This window comes from Myripristis murdjan, chromosome 10 (genome assembly GCF_902150065.1).
Source record: "Myripristis murdjan chromosome 10, fMyrMur1.1, whole genome shotgun sequence".
Classification (NCBI taxonomy): domain Eukaryota; kingdom Metazoa; phylum Chordata; class Actinopteri; order Holocentriformes; family Holocentridae; genus Myripristis; species Myripristis murdjan.
Genome location: NC_043989.1, coordinates 34,594,998 through 34,615,542, shown reverse-complemented (window position 1 = coordinate 34,615,542; position 20,545 = coordinate 34,594,998). Strand labels below are relative to the sequence as shown.

General features: G+C 44.6%; 1 protein-coding gene across 4 annotated transcripts in view; it reads right to left on the bottom strand.

The window, feature by feature from the left end:
* The window catches only part of abhd18 (abhydrolase domain containing 18), a 97,063-nt gene that overhangs the window by 41,867 nt on the left and 34,651 nt on the right, over positions 1 to 20,545 (bottom strand). For all 4 annotated transcript variants that reach the window (XR_003928827.1, XM_030061773.1, XM_030061772.1 and 1 more), the window contains exon 10: positions 18,307 to 18,408. Coding sequence is in view for 3 of the 4 variants with exons in the window: in XM_030061773.1 (XP_029917633.1) it covers positions 18,307 to 18,408 (102 nt within the window). In the remaining variant the exon portion in view is untranslated. The remainder of the gene's footprint in view (positions 1 to 18,306; positions 18,409 to 20,545) is intronic.

The window sequence follows — 20,545 nt, the reverse complement described above, 5'->3', positions numbered from 1 at the left end:
GATTGTGGAATATTTAGTAGCGAGGAAGTTTCACAACTGGACTTACTGCACAGGTGGCATCCTATTACATTACTATTACAGCACCATGCTGGAATTCACTGAGCTCCTGAGAGCGACCCATTCTTTCACAAATGTTTGTAGAAGTAGTCTGCATGCCTAGGTGCTTGATTTTATACACCTGTGGTCATGGAAGTGATTGGAACACCTGAATTCAATGATTTGGATAGATGAGCGAATACTTTTGGCAATATAGTGTATATATATATATATATATATATATATATATATATATATATATATATATATATATATGTATGTATATATATACGTATATATATACATATATACATACATACATACATACATACACTACTCACAAAAAGTTAGGGATATTTGGCTTTCGGGAGAAATTTACGGAAAATGTAAAAAAGTTCACGCTACAGTGATATTATATCATGAAAGTAGGGCATTTAAGTAGAAGCATGCACTGGTGATTTCCTCATCTCAAACAATTTCTTGAAACAAAAGCCAACAACAGTGGTGGGTATACCACAACAAAAAATTTCAATGTCTCAATAACTTGTCATGTGGCCTTGAGCATCAATTACAGCTGGACAGCGATGTCTCATGCTGTTCACAAGTGGACTTAATGTCTGCTGAGGCATGGCATCCCACTCTTCTTGAAGGGGGGGCCCTCAGGTCATTGAGGTTCCGGGGTACAGAGCTCCGAGCCTCTACATGGCAACTCAGCTGATCCCATAGGTTTTCTATGGGATTCAGGTCTGGAGAAAGTGCAGGCCACTCCATTTGAGGTACCCCAGTCTCCAGCAGCAATTCCCTAATGATACGACCTCGATGAGCTGGAGCATTGTCGTCCATGAAGATGAAATTAGGCCTGTGTTGTTCATGCAGGGGCACAATGACTGGATTAATGATGTTATTCAGGTAGTATGGGCTTGTCACTGTACCATTCACAAAGTGTAGGGCAGTTCTGTATTGACTAGACACACCTGCCCACACAGTAACACCACCACCACCAAAGGCTCGTCTGGTGACAACAGTGGCTGATGCATAGCGCCCTCCTTGACGTCTCCAACATCGTTGGCGGCCATCATTTCTGCTCAACATGAATCGGCTTTCATCAGAGAACAGCACTGAGGCCCACTGGTCCCTCGTCCAGCGTAAATGCTCCCTGGCCCATGCAAGACGATGACACCTGTGCCTGGTGGTGTGGTCAGGTACCCTTGCAGGTCGTCTAGCACGCAGACCATGCTGATGTAAACGGTTTCGAATGGTCTGATGTGACACTTGGGTGCGTCTCACCTCCCTTAAACGTTGAGTGGCAGTCATCATCTGGTTCCACAGGGCACTGTTCACAATGAAACAGTTATCAGTGTGGGATGTGGCCAAAGGATGTCCACTTCTATGCCTTTCTGTGACTCTTCCAGTCTCTTTGTATCTCTGTTGCAACCTACTGATGACTCTGTGACACTCTAAGCTCAGTGGCCACTTCCGTCTGAGAACATCCTGTTTGAAGCCTCGCAATGGCGAGGTACTGCTGATCAATTGTTAGGTGTCGTCTTGGTCTCATGATGTCAAAATGTGAACAGCATGATGAGGAGGACTGTTTAAACACCAATTCTAATTGAACCGGGAAATTTATTGGTTGATTCATGGATCAAACACCTGATGTGAATTTTGCCGTTAAACTCCTTGTTAGAGAACAGCAACTTGTGCAAAAAGTACTGAAACACTGAACAGTTGGACATGTGCATTCAAAAGTTTACAGAAGGTCACATTAAGTTCACCTGTAAAGGTTATAATGCATTTTAGGTTCATCTAGAAATTTCACCCGAAAGCCGAATATCCCTAACTTTTTGTGAGTAGTGTATATATATATATATACACACACACACACACACACACACACACACACATATATATATGTATATATACAGCACACACACACACACACACACACACACACACACACACACACACACACACACACACACAAAATAGTGGTAAACACCTGCACCTACATGCACAGCAGGATCACCGTGCAATAGAGATCTGCAAAAACCTCAGCTGTTTCTCCTACAGCTGGAGGCGTAAAAAGGAGCTAGCGCGGGCCCAAAAGGAGCTCAAGCTTCCAGAGCATGGGCTGAAGACAGAATGCCCCACAAGTGGGGATCAAGGCAGGTAATGATTGCAAGAGTCCTGGAGCAGCAGAGGGCCATTTCGCAAGTCTTATCTTCTGACCGAAAAGCAAGACACCTCATCCCAACGTGCCAGGACACTGACATCCTGGAAGCCATCAACAAAGCCGTCCACCCTCTGATTGAGTTTATTTTTTTTTTTTTTTTGATCAAATTTTTACTTTATTGCAAAAATAAAGTACAGATAGGCACATAAGCGAAACAAAAAGTCAAAGGACATATATCCATATACCTATATATACAGTGATATTCAAATATACATAAGTAAGCAGTTAAATTAAAGAAAATAATTAACCAATAAGTATAAGAATAAATAAATCAAAAACTCAATAAACAAACAATATAAATATTAGGGAAAAAAAAAAAAAAAAAAAAAAAAAAATCCCCAAGAGTGACCCACCCACTCCCTGGATCCAGGACTCCATCCCCCTATCACACATCACAAAGGAAATCCACGGAGAGTAGTAAGAAGTGTGTGCCAAGCGTTAATTGCCGACTCTTTAGCACCGTGGACTCTGGCTGTCGACAACTCTAGATAGACAATGTCCAGATACATCATAATCCACGCCCGGAAAGAAAGTGAGTGCGGAGGTTTCCAGCGTGTGGCAACCAGTTTTTTCCCGGCCGTAAGTCCAGCCAACAGTGCTCTTTTCTTGTCCAGTGTCAAAACCAGATCTGACAGATCATTCAAAATAAGAGTGGCAGGCAAGCAGGGTAGTCTGATCTTGAACAACTTTGAGAGGTTAAAAGCGACCATCCTCCAAAAAACAGCCACTGGGGGACACTCCCAAAACATATGAAAAAAACTGCCAGTTGCTTTGGAAGAGCAAAAGGTACATAAAGGGTCATTTATAACCTTCATCAAATGAAGCTTCCTTGGAGTTAAGTATATCCTATGTATAAAGTTATAATGTATTTGCTGATGATCAGGATTCCTAGATGCTAAGTGCACATTAATCCACACTTTATCCCAGTCAAAAGCGGGTTTCAGATCTGAAACATCTCTCCTCCAGATTGCGTCTAATGCTAGGGGTCTGTAAGAATGCTGTAATAAGAACCAATAAAGTCTTGAAACAAAACCAGTTGTGCTTTTAGCAGAGCGAAACAATTTATGAAGTGGGTGTGGTGTGAGGGGGCCCTGTAAAGGAACACCAGTATCTTCTAAAGACGATCTCAGTTGTAAGTAAGACGTACGTGGTGTACCGTACTTTTTACATATGTCCTGAAAAGTAAGTAATCCCCCCTCCCCATAAATATCACTAAGAGTACGAATGTTTTTTCTTTCCCAGTCAGGAAAACAAATAGGACGACCACCAATCAGCAATTTATCATTATTAAATATTGGAGAATGTGGGCCTCCTCTAAAGCTCGCCATGACACCTGTGCATCAGGTTGAAACCAAGTTAAAAGAGGCCTCAGTGTAAAAGTCCAGTAATAAAATTTGAAATTTGGGAGAGAGAGGCCACCGGCCTGCCTAATTTCTTTTTTAATCAGTTCCTTCTGTAATGCTATATGGACGTTAAAGTTATGTTGCAAGATAGCATCAAGGGTCGCATATTTTAATTCTAAAGCTTCTAATTTGGCTGCACGATCCCTATTTCGTGTTGAAGCGTATAAGGTGCTATTACTTCTTATAAAGCCCTTCACTGCCTCCCAAAGAATCCTTGGATCAGAAACAGAGCCAACATTGAACTCCAGAAACTCACTGAAATTACTTTCAAACTGAGTCTTGAATAATTCATCTCGCAATAAAGATGAGTTAAATCGCCACCTAGTGGCTCTAGTGGGAGACGGGCGAACAGTAACTGAACAATATACTGGTTTATGATCAGACCAGGTAACTGGAATATAATGCGCATCTTGAATATTCTGAAATAAATCTTTTGAGGCAAAGATAAAATCTAGCCTCGAAAAGGATTTATGTCTCGCCAAGTAAAATGAAAAGTCTTTTAAAGAGGGGTTTAACATACGCCAAATGTCAACCATGCCTGTATCAGATGCCCACTGGCGCAGTGCCTCAGACGCAAGACGTTGGTCTCTAGACTCAATGCCACCTGTTTTGTCCATGCTGTTGTCCCACACCGCATTAAAGTCCGCCCCTAGAACTAGCTGAAACCCTGTAAGGTCAAGCAGAGTTTTGGTTATAAATGATAGAAAGCAACACAAACACATTGGGAGCGTAGGCAGAAATAAGTGCAATATTTTTCCATCCATGCGTATCTTAGCAATGGCTATCCCGAACGGCATCATCCGACCAAGAGTCAATCAAGTCAAATTTTAGTTGCGTTTGCAAAGTACCATCACCCCTTACATTTAGTACTGCAGATGAAGTTGCAATTGGATGATAAAGTTTATGGCTAATCGACCCGCATCTTTGGACAATAAATGTGACTCCTGAATCAAGCAAAATCTATATTTTTCTTGCGGAGAAACTCTAGTACAGTGGTTCTTTTGTGTGAAATGTTATAGACCCTAGCATTGACTGAAATGAGTTTGAGAGCCGTCATATATTAAAGCTATGTAGTAAAATGACAAAAGAAGTTGCCTCCACAGCAGTAAGAGAGAAGTCTGGATCCATAAAAGGAAAGGCAAATCCTCCACCCACAACACATACCCAAGTATGCACTACACACCAAAACCAGGCACAAATATACATTCCCACCTGTAATAATGCACGTATGGTCTATAAATCATGTTAAGCATGAACCTATAAAGAGAACAGTCATAACAATAACAGTCCTTATGATAAAGTTGTAGACCAGTATTATGAGGTAGAGTGAAAATAAAATGAAATAAAATAAAAATAAAAACATCTCCAACTTCAGTGTCAAGAACTCGAGATGTTCATCTTAATGTCTCTCAGAGGGAGACGGTGAGTAAAACATAAATCAAATAGTCTTACCCAGGTAACACTGTAGAGTGCAATGATTGCGGGGAGCGGGGCAGTGTCAGTTAAAGGTTTTTGATACATTTCAACGCCTTCTTAGGGTCTTCAAAGCGGTGCTTTACCCCGTCAGGTGCTGTAAATGAGAGCACAGGCTGGATACCCGATGCCAAAGGGGATTTTAGCTGAGTGAAGCATACGTTTGCACTCAAGGAAAGAGTGCCGTCGCTCCTGCGTAGCTTTGGAGAAGTCTTGATAGAAGCTTATCTTGTGATTCTGCCAGCGGACATCCCCGATATCCCTAGCAAGTTGTCCTCACCCGCTCCTTCTGCTGAAACCCTAAGAAACGCCACGATGAAGGGTCTTGGGGGTGCCCGGGCTTAGCGGGTACTAGCGACGATGAGCACGCTTCCAATCCAGGCCTCCCTGGAAATCAGCCTGAAGGATCTCGGGGAGAGTCGCCCTCAAAAATGTTATGGCGTCTTTATCTTCAGCATGTTCTGGAAAGCCATAAATGCGTAGATTCACTCGCCTCTCCCGGTCCTCGTATTCTGTCAGCTTGGCGTTTAGCTTTTCAACCTCAGAAGCCGAAGCCAGGGGCGAGTCGCACCGCTGCCTCTCGGCCTCCTCCAGCATATCCAGTCGGGCCTCCACGCTGGTCATCCTAGTTAGCATGTCGGCTAGTTTAGACTCGATCGCTTCAACAGCTCTTCTCGTTTCAGATACATCCTTGCGGACGTCTGCAAAGTGTTTGGCTTGGTCAGTCAAGATTTTTGTTTGGTCATCTGATAATTTCTGAAGAAGTGCGTGTATTTTAGCGGTGGAGGTAGATTCATCCGCACTCTCCTGAGCTAGCAATCCAGGAGAGACCTATGTAGCTTGAGGGCTAGCGGTAGCCTTGGTGCCTGTTTAGGCGCATTCGCCTCGGTTTTCCGGGAATTCGGCATATCGGTAGCAGGAGAGACTTACACTCAGCAGCTTGTGAAGGAGAAAAAATTGCAAATACCAGAATATTCACACAAAATATAAACTGGTGGTGCCGCAGCCCTCAGCCTAAGCAGCCATCTTGCTCGGCGCCATCACGTGGCCCCCCTGATTGAGTTTATTGATGCACTGTCCAGTGAGAAATATGTCAGTGTTTCTTTTGTGAAGCCAGTCCTCCACCTGTTCAGCTCCTCCATCCTCAAAGTAAGTGATGATGTTCCAGACCTGACCAACACCATCAAAACCAAAATCCTCACTTACTTGGAGGAAAAATACAATGATCCAGAGACACAAGAACTGCTAGACATGGCCTCTGCTCTTGATCCACGCTTCAAGCAGAGATACATCAGTGAGGACAGGATTGCACCAATCCAGGCCAGACTTGTATCTGAGATGGCTGCCTCTGCAAGCATGGTTAGTAATAATTGTGGTTGCACAGATACAGAATTTATAATAAATTAAAGATATTAAGTGGATAAAATGTGTAAAAGGTCATTGATGTGCTGGCAATCTGAATATGAATGTTAAATATGTTTCATAAGACTGAATTTGTTTTTCTTATTTTATTTATCATGTATTTTCAAGGAGAAGGGCCCAACTGATCCATGTGGAGGGACTGGAGACAGTGCAGAGGATGCACCCAGTACATCTAAGAAAAAGAAGACCTTGGGGAGCTTCTTCAAAGTCACTGGGGCAACCACAACAAGATCCTCTCCTCACCAGGAACAGCAGGCTGTAGCCTCTGAGCTTCAGTCTTACCTACAGTGTGCCAGCCTTGACAGTGAAGAGGACCTGTTGGACTGGTGGAAGGAACATCAGAGACTCTACCCACGAGTTTCAAAGCTGGCAAAAATGTAGTGACCTGCCTTCGCTTGTCTCTCAACCAGAACATGTTGACAGGCTGGTGTTTCTTGCCAAAAACCTGTAGGCCCAAGCCTAATGTCAGTGCCTTTTCTTTATATGCTGTAATTGTTCATTGAGTTGCACCTTGTTTGCACTGTAATATTTATTCAGTTAGCCCTTGTTAAATTTTAAATTCTTGGGTAAATTTTATTTTTTTTATTATTACGTGTTAATTCTTATTTAAAGTTTCATTTTGCACTGAAAGCTGTTCACATATTTTTTATTTAAAAGTAGTGCAAGAAAGATACAGATGCTTTCCATACCATGATGAATAATCGTGATTAATAATCGTGATTACAATATTGATCAAAATAATCATGATTATCATTTTGGCCATAATCATGCAGCCCTACCTGCTACCCGTGAATTACGTATTTAGCAGCTTCCACTATCCCTTAACGGTATCTTCCGGCCACACTACCAGCTATACATTATGCCGACTCCGTTATTTGTGCCTGGAGGTGTGCTCGTGGGCGTGTTTATGGACTTTCCCTACAATTGCTATCTTGACCACACACATTAGGGAAAGCGGATAGCAGGTCCTCAGAACCACCTGCTATCCCATTTGGGCTTTTATAAGAGCGCGCCCAGGCGGCTTCAATGCGCGTCCACTTGGACACATGTGGACATGCACATGCAGCTCCACCCGAATTAACTCGCCTATAAAAAGCCATCTTGCTTTAGCCTCAGTTGAACCCTTGAGAAAATGGCAGAGATAGTACTAAATCGTGACCTTCCTCTCTCCATCACGGGTTTCGGTCAGGGCCGAAACCACCATTTCTGTCATGATCTACAGCTGGTATCCAGGTTCTCTCCCCTTGTTTCCCTTGTGTTTCTCATGTTTTCCCTTTCCTAGTGTTTCCTGTGTTTTCTCTCTTCCTGTTGTATGTCTCTGGGCATGGCTATCCACTTGGGCTCTGCAGTTCCACCCACCAATCCTGATGTCTCCAGCCAGCTCACCTGCTTCTCATCATCTCATCAGTGTGCAATATTTCAACCCCAGCTCTCCAGTCACTCCTCGCCTGATTGTTCAGTCTACCAGTGTGGTAACTTACATCATGGCCTTCAAGTGTTTTTGTGACCATTTTCCTAGTGTTTGGATTTTGATTGTCATCTCCTGTGCTCCAGGTTCACATCTTCCTCAACCAGCCAGCTCTCCACTCACCTCCAGCCAGCCTTGGTCTGCCCGCCGTCCGCCTACCTGCCTCTTCCTCATTACCACAGCCATTACTTCTCAATACTTAACAATAAACCGTCATCTACTCTGCCTACTGGTCGTTGTTCTGTTTCTGGGTCTAACAGTAATTGCCCATAACAATTTCAGCATTGGGGGGGACAGATATCAGGGGCGGTGCCAGACATTGCAGACATCTGGGGCTTACGCCTGAGCCGACTGGGGGGTTCAGGGGTGTGCTCCCGCAGGAGAAATTTTTGAAAAACAACCCCTTATATAGTGGCTTCAGGGGACTTTTAAGAGACTTATAATGGCAAAATTTAGACTTAAAACATAATGCATTCAAGTTACTGTATAATCAATTATGGGTGTATGTCTGATTAGGGTCAATAGGCCTAGTGGTGGCTCACTGGAATTGAAAGCACTCATGTAGTTCTATCAAAGTCCTTCTAGGCCAAGCCTGTTCACTTGGCGGCCATATTGGTAACGCCTTTTGGGCATTTATTTCAGATCAGTAAGTGCAGGTGTCTGTCAGCATGAATGGAGAATGAGCCCAAACTGCACATAGGAAGGTCATGGCGACAAACAAAGTATACCACACAAATCATTGTTTCAATCTGAATCTGAATCAAATATATATCTCCCCATAAAGTTAGAAAAAGGTATTAAAAATGCCTTATTTTTCACATTAACCTACTCACTGACAGAGTACATCCTGACCTGTTTCAATTCCTTCACAATTTCACACTTCACACTTATCATTTCATTTTGGGAAGAATGAGAGAGATAGCTGGTATGTGACACACTGGATTTCTAACTGGAATCCAGTGTAAAGAAATAACAAGAAGGGGCACTCTCAACTAGTGCAGTTACAAAGTGCATTACAAGAGGTCTGTCATTAAAAGCAACATCCATCAATACAATGTAATACAATAATCTCTGACTTGACATTAATTCTGGTTCATTTCAAATCAATATAAGCACCCAACACCAGACTTTTAAGTCAAAATACACACTCAATAAGTAGTGCTAGCCGCTAAGCTAACGGTCCCTTTAAAAGCTATGGAGACGGCTAGGCTAGCGGCTATAAACATAACAAACACTCACTGGTTCGCTTTTCAGTTCAGTTTTATGTGACGGCGTCAGGCACACTCACGACGGAACACTGCGGTAAGCGGGTCCTAAAGCTTAGGGCTCGTCACGGTGAGTATAAAGTGATAAATCAACAAAGAAACTGTTAATAACTCCAAACCCACCAGCAGCAAACTCTGTCACAATCAAAGCTGCTTCCTGAAACCAGGCAACAGGATACCGCTTGCACTGGGTTACAATACAAATTCACAAAAAGAGCATAGAAATGAAAATTACAGAAACCTTAAATGCCACTATGTGTTTCATCCAGCCAATAACAGACAGAATAATATGAATCACGTTATTGTCTACAACAGCATTAAGATAATAAAGAAATGGCGGTCTGCTTGTACAGGTTGGGAATCGAACCCTCAGTTTCCTTCACGGCAGGTAGAGACACTAACCACTGTGCTATCGGGGCTTGTGTTTTTTGAAATAGGTTTCTGCTTATTTTCCATTCATGTTGATAAGTTACGAAAAATGCAACGTCCGATCGGTTTGAAAATTGACACGCCGCTTCATCTCCACAAGATGCACATTCTTCATATAGGGTAATAAAAATAATGATAAAATCAAAAATAAAGCTAAAAAAAGATCCAGGGCTTTTGAGGAAAGATCCAGGGCTCAAAAGCCACCCCCCGTGGCTGAACATTGAATTGCTAATATATTCCAGCAATATTTTTCGGGGGGACATTTTTGGAGTGCCTGAACATTGGGGGGGACTTTTACCTCTCAATGTATATGGGCGTTACGGCCTTGGTTTCGGTTTGCGGATTTGGGATAGCGCAGCCTGCTCTTAAAGGCAATGGCACCTGGCACACTGGTTGGTTTAACTGGCGTAACGCCCAAAACACGCCTATGCATAATATAGCGGGTAGCGCAAGTGTTTTGCGGATAGCGGGAGGTGTGCAACATAGCAGCTTTTGCGGGGGAACGCCTCTTCCACAATGCTAAATCCCCAAATAATGGGTTTAGGGACTCTGACTACCCGCTATATTATGCATAGGCATTGCGCTACCTGCTATATTATGCATAGGCGTGTTTTGGGCGTTACGCCAGTTAAACCAACCAGTGTGCCAGGTGCCACTGCCTTTAAGGGCAGGCTGCACTATCCTAAATCCTAAACCCGCGATGGAGAGAGGGAGGTAGATTTTCTCAGGGCTTCTACTGAGGCTAAAGCAAGTTGGCTATATACATATTATATATTATATTATAGGCGAGTTAATTCGGGAGGTGGAGCCACATGTGTCCAAGTGGACGCGTCACAAGGTTGTACTGATTGAGTAAAATCCCCGGGTCACACACAAGAGGCAGAGGTGGAACTATGTGTAAACTAATTTATTGACAAGGTAGATTGGGGAAATAAAATATTAAAAATAAAAATATAGCACAGCTGCTGGTAAGTGTCCAATTAAAACAGTCTTTCCTCTAAACAGTCTATATGAGTAATATACTCAGTCCATTCTGGCGGCGTCCCAGTATCAGTCCGACTGTGTGCGTGGCGAGGCTCCGTCTGGGCGCGCATTGAAGCTGCCTGGGCGCGCTCTCGTAACAGCCCAAACTTTAGCGGGTGGTCAGGACCACCCGCTATCCGCTTTCCCTAAAGTGTGTGCGCAAGATAGCAACTTTAGGGATAGCGCATGAAAAATGCCCACCGACACACCTCCAGGCGCAAATGATGCAGTCGGCATAACGGATAGCGGGTAGCGGGTGGCGCAAGATACCGTTTAGGGATAGCGGAAGTTCCTAAATCCGCAATTTGCGGGTAGCGGGTAGTGGCAGCGGATAGCGGGTAGCACAAGATAGGGCCCTAGATCTCTTATATGCAAATGTGGAAAATGCTTATAGCTCCACTGCACTCCCCCCACAGGGCAAATCCAACCATAATTTAGTTCTGCTCATACCATCATATAAGCCAGTTGTACAGCAGCAACTGGTGATTATTATTATTATGATTATAACAGTGAGGAAATGGTCTCAAGAAGCCATGGAGACAATGCGGAGTGCTTTGGAAACCACTGATTGGAGTGCTTTTCATAAACCACATGGTGATGACATAAATGGCCTAACAGACTGTATCACTGATTACATCAGTTTCTGTGTCGACAACACAATTCCAACAAAAGAGGTTCACTGCTTCCCAAACAACAAGCCCTGGGTCACCAGTGACCTGAAGGTCCTTCTAAATGAAAAAAAGAGGGCCTTTAGATCTGGAGACAGGGAGGAGCTGAAACGCATTCAGAAAGAACTGAAACTGAAGCTGAGGGAGAACAAAGACTCTTTTAGAAGGAAGTTAGAGATGAAACTTCAGAGAAACAGAATTAAAGATGTCTGGAGTGGAATGAGAGAGGTTACTGGCTTTCGCAAGAAAGGTAGTGGTGTGGAGGGAAATCTAGAGTGGGCTAATGAACTGAACCAATTTTTTAATAGGTTTGACTCTGCCCCCACCCCATCTATCCAGATGGTCACAGAACTGCCCTCCTACCCACCTCCCCAGCTCACAGGACAGTCCCCCCCTGATGTCCACTCCTTCACTACCCACTTACAGGCACTCACTGCACACCAAGCTGCATCTGGATTACATATCACAGCTGAGCAGGTGAAGAGACAGCATGCGAGTGTAACCCAAATAATATAATGGATTACAAAAGAGAAAGTAAATAAAAAAGGAGAAAGTGAAAAAACAGTCAAACTATTATGTTTTGACCATTTCATCTATGTAATGTAATGTAAAATGTCAGAGGATGTTTAATATCCATTGAATATCCAAGAAAAGGTTGACATGTCAGTTTCAGCCAATCAGCAACCTGCTGGTAGCCATTTGTCCTGCCCACTTGCTCTGGTCTCGTCGGGAGCAAGATGCTACATTGTGCGAGAAGTGTGTATGTGCGCAGAGAGACAGTGTTGTGTGCGGAGCTGTGAAAATCAAGCAAGAAAAATAGAGGACAACAGAGAAATAATATTCGAAACGGAGTTTACTGAAGATGACTGGAGTGCTACCGAAACGGTCACTAATTGACAGTAAACATTAGAAAGTCCGTTCAGCTTGTTAGCTACTGTTAAGCTGCTAGTCTCTGATTGCTAACGCTAGCTTGGAGTGTCGGGACTTTGCGGAGTTTTCATTTTTTCTGCTTCAAGAAACGAGGTAAATACATTCCCACTGTAAACAATTTATGTCACCATAGTTCACTTGAGAGTGAAAGCTAATTTAGCTACTGCAACTAGCAGAGTAAAAATGCATTGAAATTACTTTAGTCTTACAAAGCTGTATGTTTGTTTAAAACCCTCCCGATTTTACTGGGCGCCGCCATTTCGTGTTGTGTCCCGCCTATTCACAGAAATCGGTGAGAACCATTATTGTTTTTTTTTTGTTTGTTTTTTTTGAGGGATTCTTTGTTATGTCTTGCACTATATTGTAGATTGTGCTTGTAGCCAATTGGTTACAGTGTGGTTTATTATGCTATTGGATGTGCAAATTTCATTTTATTTTGCACTTGGTGTAAATGTTGTTCAATTTTATTGACAGCTAGATAATTTAGAATTATAACTTGCTATGTTAAAGGGCATGTACACTAAAATTGAAGTATGTGCAGCGATGCATATTATTGATTTGTTTTCAATTTCATGTCAATATAAATTACACGATATTAGATACTAGGTGGCTGATAATGAGATTTCTCATATAGTTGATACTCATGAGATTTCTCTGACCCTGTCTGTTGACAGGTCAGGGTTTTTTTTTTTGTTGGTTTGTTTTGTTTTATGTATCTCAGAGGATCTTCCAGTGAAGTAGACGCTGAGCCTTTCAACCTTGAATGTAGAAGAGACAGATTGCAAGATACTACATGATCACTGGACAGGTTCTGCTGCACTCTACGGTGTGGTAGGCCCAGTATCAGCAGACACCCCCACACTCAGCACTATATTCACATCCCCCCCTTCAACCATTATCACACACATTTGCCCATATCCCCCTGAACTCTGAACTGCCCAAACTCACCTGTTACACTCTTGGACCTCTGAACTCATTCACCTTGCCCACCAACATCCTTTTGGACTCTGGACTTTTAAACATATTACCCCTCTCATTTATTGTGAATTAGTGGTTGAATAGTAGGACATTCTCCTTTGATGGATGGTGTTTGTGATTTATTTTGTGTATTTTGTTTTGGTTTTCTGAATTATTGAACTGGATTAGATTTAACTTGAATTTGGTGTTGATACTGAATATTCAGGTTACAAGGGTGCACCCAAGATAGAATTGAACTCAAAATACATTTAGACCCGGGATAGAATTATTTGCCTTTCTGTAAGTCTGGTAATAGACAGTTAATTCTGTTACTGATTTCCACAAACATACTGTGTTGTGTGTACTGTGTAATTGTATTGTTATGTCCTTTTATTCTTTTATCCTTTCAATACAAAGCCGGCATATATTTTTGCATTCAAACATTGGGTCTCTGAGTCTCATTTCAACACTAGACCTAACTACGCTCCTGCAGCCGAACCTACTGGTCCATCTCTTTTCTTATGGTGTAGTTAACTGTTAATAAGCCATTATAGGTGCTACACAAGGCTTCACCTGGGTAAAACAGCAGGACCTGATGGCATCAGTCCCTGCATACTGAAGGCCTGTGCTGAGCAGTTATGTGGAGTACTCAGTCATCTCTTCAGCATGAGCCTGCATCTCAGGAGAGTCCCACTGCTATGGAAAACATCATGCCTTGTGCCAGTACCCAAGTGAGGGCGCCCCCAAACTCATAACAACTACAGGCCCATAACTTTAACGTCACATGTGATGAAGGTCAAGGAGAGATTGGTACTGGAACACCTCAGACCACTAGTGAGCTCTTCATTAGACCCCCTGAAGTTCGGATATCGGCCACATGTTGGTGTTGAGGATGCCATCATTTTCCTGTTGCATTGGTCCATGAATGTGACTGTCATTCTCAAGAAAGGGATGAGCCGGCTCTATTTTTTAAGATACAGTAGCTCAGATCTTTTAATGTCTGCCACAAAATGCTCACCATTTTTTACCAGTCCGTTATTGCCAGTGCCATTTTCTTTGCTGTTGTGTGTTGGGGCAGCGGCACCACTGCAAAAGACTTCAACAGACTGAACAAGCTCATCAAAAAAGCTGGAAATATCATCGGCTCTAAGCTGGTTTCACTGGAGGATGTGGTGGCAGAGAGACAACTGTCCAAAATATTGACCATCATGGATAACCCCTGCCACCCCCTCCATGACATAATAAACATGCAAAAGAGCAACCTGATCCATAGACTGATCCAGCCCCGCTGCCTAACAGAGCGGCACAGAAAATCTTTCCTACCTAGCACAGTCAAGCTCTTCAACTCAGCCTCTGTGGTCTTCATTGTATTTTACTTCATTGTATTTTATTTATTTTACTTATTCATTTATTTTATTGCACTTTTTAGTTTGCTTTTAATGTGGTTTTACTGTTTTATTATGTTATATGTGGCTGTTTTATGTGCTGCTATGGCATTGCAATTTCCCTGTGTCATGGTTTCGTGTTGCTTGTGTTTTGTTTGGTTCTGTTTCATGTGTTTCTGTCATGGTTTTGTTTGTATCTGTTTCATGTGTTTCATCTGCCTGGTTCTTTTCAGTGATTTCAGCTGTGTCTTGTTTGCCCCTTCCTGTGCCACACCTGTCCTGTGTCTGTTAATCATCCCTGATTGTTCTGATCCCTCCCAGTGTTTCCCTCAGCCTATCCTCTGTGTTCTCCTGTCTTGTGCCCCAGCCCCTTCCCCAGGTGTGTCTTGTTTGATGATTAGTTCTTGTGTATTTAAGTCCTGTTTGAGTTCTGTTCCTTGTCGGTTCATTGTACTGTTTTGTGTTGTGTTGTGCCTGCCTTAGTTTCTTGTGTTCCCGGTCGTGAATTAAATTTTGTTTTTCATTGAGCATTTTGCCTGAGGCTCCTGCTTTTGGGTTCTCCACCTTCCAGCCCCGTGACAGAATGAACCGACCAATACAGGACCCAGCGGAGCAATTTTGTTTCTGGGAATGTACTGGCTGCTCTGAGGGCCCTGCAGAGCCGGTGCCCCAAGCCCTGACTGGAAAAGGCACTTTTCTGGACTCGCATAAGCAGAAACTCAGAGAACTCAAAGACTGCAACCGGACGCTGGTGGCTACGATCACTCAGCTCTCACAGCAGGTCGCGGAGATCACCACCTCCGTCAGGACGATGGTTGCATCCCGGGCTCCAGCTGCTCCTGTGAGTGCACTTCTCGGGTGTGTCGGCCACTTGCAGGCTAGCCGCAATCCAGCCGCCAGCCTCAACATCCCAGCAGCCTCAGCTACCAGCCTCAGCAGCCCGGCGAGTCCAGCCACCAGTCCCAGCAGCCCGGCGAGTCCAGCCACCAGTCCCAGCAGCCCGGCGAGTCCAGCCACCAGTCTCATCAGCCCAGTAATTCCAGCCACCAGTCTCATCAGCCCAGTAATTCCAGCCACCAGTCTCATCAGCCCTTAAGTCCAGCCACCAGTCTCAGCAGCCCTATAAGACCAGTCAATAGCCTCAGCAGCCTTGCAAGCCCAGTTCGACTGGCTGACCTGGTCCCAGTCCCTGTCTCAGTTCCCCGAGTTCGACTGGCTGACCCGGTCCCAGTCCCTGTCCCAGTTCCCCGAGTTCGACTGGCTGACCCGGTCCCAGTCCCAGTCCCAGTTCCCCGAGTTCAACTGGCTGACCCGGTCCCAGTCCCTGTCCCAGTTCCCCGAGTTCTACTGGCTGACCCGGTCCTAGTCCCTGTCCCAGTCCCAGTTCCCAGAGTTCGACTGGCTGACCCGGTCCCAGTCCCAGTCCCAGTTCCCCGAGTTCGACTGGCTGACCCGGTCCCAGTCCCAGTGCCCCGAGTTCTACTGGCTGACCCGATCCCCGTCCCAGTCCCAGTTCCTCGAGCCTGACTAGCTGACCCGGTCCCAGTCCCAGTTCTCCGAGCCCGACTGACTGCCCCAGGCTCAGTTCCCACTGCCCTTGTGACAGTCCCGGTACCAGCCCCCAGGACCCGTGCAGCACTCATCCCAACCTCCCATGGCTGTGCTGCTGCTTCCTCGGTGTCCTGTGTCACTGGTCCCACCAGCTCATCAGCGGTCAGGCAGCCCTCAGTCCACGCTGCCGCTGCCCGGCAGCCTGGAGTGGACGTTGCTGCTGCCCGGCGGCCTGGAGTGGACGTCGCCGCTGCCCGGCGGTCCCGAGTCCACGTCACCGCTGCCCGGCGGTCCCGAGTCCACGTCGCCGCTGCCCGGCGGTCCCGAGTCCACGCTGTCACCGCTGTCCGGCGGTCCCAAGTCCACGTCGCCGCTGTCCGGCGGTCCCCAGTCCACGTTAACGCTGTCCGGCGGTCCAGAGTCCATACTGCCGCTTTCTGGCGGTCCAGAGTTCACCCTGCCGCTTCTGCTGCCCGGCGATCCCAAGTCTGCACTGCAGGATGTTATGGTCGGTCTGCAGTGTGGTGCCACCCGCACTGCCACCATCCAGGGAGGGTCCGCCTTGACCACCAGCACTCTGGCCGTCCGCCAGAGCACCGTCCTGTCCATGGTTCCCAGCGCCCTAGCCGTCCGCCCGAGCACCGCCCCTTGCTTGGTTCCCGGCGCCCTGGCCGTCCGCCCAAGCGCCGCCCCGTCCTTGGTTCTTCGCGCCCTGGCCATCCGCCCGAGCACTGCTCCGTCCTTGGTTTTTCGCGCCCTGGCCGTCCGCCCGAGCACCACCCTGTCCTTGGTTCTTCGCACCCTGGCCGTCCGCCCAAGCAGCGCCCCGTGCCTGGTTCTTCGCGCCCTGGCCGTCCGCCCGAGCACCGCCCCGCCCGTCCGCCCGAGCACCGCCCCGCCCGTGGTCATCTGCCCTCTGGCCGTCCACCAGAGTCCAGCTCTGAGCCCTGTTTTGGCCTCCTCCTCCCCCCGTCTTATGACGGCCATCCATCCCCGTGCCCCTGAGACTGTTTTTGGGACGTCAGGAGCCGTCCCTTGAGGGGGGGGTTCTGTCATGGTTTCGTGTTGCTTGTGTTTTGTTTGGTTCTGTTTCATGTGTTTCTGTCATGGTTTTGTTTGTATCTGTTTCATGTGTTTCATCTGCCTGGTTCTTTTCAGTGATTTCAGCTGTGTCTTGTTTGCCCCTTCCTGTGCCACACCTGTCCTGTGTCTGTTAATCATCCCTGATTGTTCTGATCCCTCCCAGTGTTTCCCTCAGCCTATCCTCTGTGTTCTCCTGTCTTGTGCTCCAGCCCCTTCCCCAGGTGTGTCTTGTTTGATGATTAGTTCTTGTGTATTTAAGTCCTGTTTGAGTTCTGTTCCTTGTCGGTTCATTGTACTGTTTTGTGTTGTGTTGTGCCTGCCTTAGTTTCTTGTGTTCCCGGTCGTGAATTAAATTTTGTTTTTCATTGAGCATTTTGCCTCCGGCTCTTGCTTTTGGGTTCTCCACCTTCCAGCCCCGTGACACCCTGCGGGGATTAATAAAGTTTCTATCTATCTATCTATCTATCTATCTATCTATCTATCAATCAATCAATCACGGAGGAGCTGGCAGATTTTTGTGGTTTCTGAATGATCTTGACCTACCCACCTCTGTCACCACATGTTCCTCATAAGTGTATCATTCCAACCTGCTGCAATATCAATGCAAGCTGGCCAAGAATAGCTTGATCACTTATTGATATGCCTTTGAAGTATTAAATTTGCTAAGTAAAGCAACTAATGAATTATTTCTTATTTTTAATGAGAAAAGTAAATGTAATGTACATCATTTAAAGAGATAGGGCTCTCGTCTTGTTGGTTGTGATTCCACTAATGAGGGTTGTTTTAAAGACAGCATCAAGTGTGCCATTTCCTTTTTTACTATCTCTGTTTCTACTTTTTCATACAACACATCACATCTGGGAACTAGGTTTTTACATCTGTATTTTGGCTTCCCTGAAAAAAACAGTAATTGGCCTTTGATCTTTCTCATATGAAAGTAAAGAGAATCATGTTATGGTGAATTTGGGAAAAAAAAAACATACCCCACAGTACTCCAACAGTTGAATGATTTCCTCTTCATAGACAGAATTAATGGCATATTGCTTCTCCAACTCTCTCCAATTGACTGCCTTACTAAGTACACCCTACAAACACAAACACACACACATACTCATGTGTAAGTTTTCACGTCATGTTTGTCTCATCTCTTAATGTTTTATTACTTGTAGATTTTGGTGTTATTTTTCTAGATATGATGATGACAATGATAATAATAGTGCATATCATTACTATTATTAAGTAGTATGAATATCATTGTTATTAATTTCATCCTCATTGTTGACCTGTCAAGTTCTCTAGATGGGTTAGTTAGTCATCTAGAGCATTGGAAGGTATGGGATTAATAAAGTAGTACAATCAATCAATCAATCAATCAAAAATATACCGACAGTAAAACATGTACAAACATGGTGGTGGCAGTGTGTGATGGTGTGGGGTGGTGATGGTGTAGTGTGATGGTGTGGGGATGCTTTGCTGCCTCAGGGCCTGGAAGTGTTGCCATCATTTAAGGAACCATGAATTCTGCCACCAGAAAATTCTTAAGGAGAATGTCTGGTCATCAGTCCCTGATCTGAAGCTGATGCTTGTCATGTCAAGGTCATGAGAAACAATATTCTTTGCTTACACTGAAATATTTGTACCATATTTTATGTCATGTTTTATGCCTAGACTCTGCTAAGTGCAACTTTGCACTTTTGTCCTTGCTTCTCTCTGTCTCAGTGTATTATGCAGAAAATGAAAGAAACCTGCAGAATTAGAATTGAATAGGACTTGGAAGCTGACAAACAAAAAAGCAGTCCATACTTTGGGATAAAAAACACGGGTGAGATTACTGCACAGGTTGTGGCCAAGTGGAAGAGTGTAACCTCAACAGCAATCCACTATGTCCTAAATAAATCCATCTTCCCATCTGTGATCTTGTCATTCAGTTCTAATATTTCAGAGCAAATGTAACAGAAATATGAACAGAGGTAAGAGTATTGGTGTGTTTACTTATTTGTTTATGATAAGGTAATTTTTTCTTCACATATTATTGGCCTTTAAAAGCCACTGTAGAGTTCAGCTGTCATCTTGTCTCCCCTACTAGACATTTCAATTAAAAAAAAGATAATGGCATATTTTTGTCTATGTAGATTACAGGTCTTTAAACATTTGCACCACAGTTGTAGCTTAACACATTATAGGGTCATTCCATGTCATTTCACCAAATGGCCCACGCACTTGGGTCTCAAAAAATTCTGAAAAATTCACCAGTTGTTGCTTATTCATCCAATAGGCACACTGTAAAATTTTAGTTTGCTCGGATAGATATTTTTGAGATATGGCCAATTTAGTGAGGCGAGTATGTGTCGATTTTGGTGCGATTTTCGCACGTCCTTATTTTTCCTCCATTTTCAGGTGTCAATATCTCAGGAACTACACCACATAGGAAACTGAAATTTTGTTACGATAATACACCTCTACCAACTCTCTCAGAATATACAAAGACATCTGTCATACATCATAACTGGTAGGCATGCCAGCCCCTCAAAAATGGAAAAAAAATTATGCCGGTTTTGTGGTCGACCATGTTTGGGCCTTCAGAAAACAACTTTGTATATGCCCCAGCTTCTTGATTTTTTCAGAGTTTTGAGATACATACACTATATTACCAAAAGTATTCGCTCACCCATTCAAATGATCAGAATCAGGTGTCCTAATCACTTGGCCTGGCCACAGGTGTATAAAATCAAGCACTCAGGCATGCAGACTGTGAAACAAGACATTTGTGAAAGAATGGGCCGCTCTCAGGAGCTCAGTGAATTCCAGCGTGGAACTGTCATAGGATGCCACCTGTGCAACAAATCCAGTCGTGAAATTTCCTCGCTCCTAAATATTCCACAGTCAACTGTCAGCTCTATTATAACAAAATGGAAGCTTTTGGGAACAACAGCAACTCAGCCATGAAGTGGTAGGCCATGTAAAGTGACGGAGAGGGGTCAGCGGATGCTGAAGCGCATAGTGCAAAGAGGTCGCCGACTTTCTGCACAGTCAATTGCTACAGAGCTACAAACTTCATGTGACCTTCAGATTAGCCCAAGTACAGTACGCAGAGAGCTTCATGGAATGGGTTTCCATGGCCGAGCAGCTGCAGCCAAGCCACACATCACCAAGTGCAATGCAAAGCGTTGGATGCAATGGTGTAAAGCACACCGCCACTGGCCTCTAGAGCAGTGGAGACGC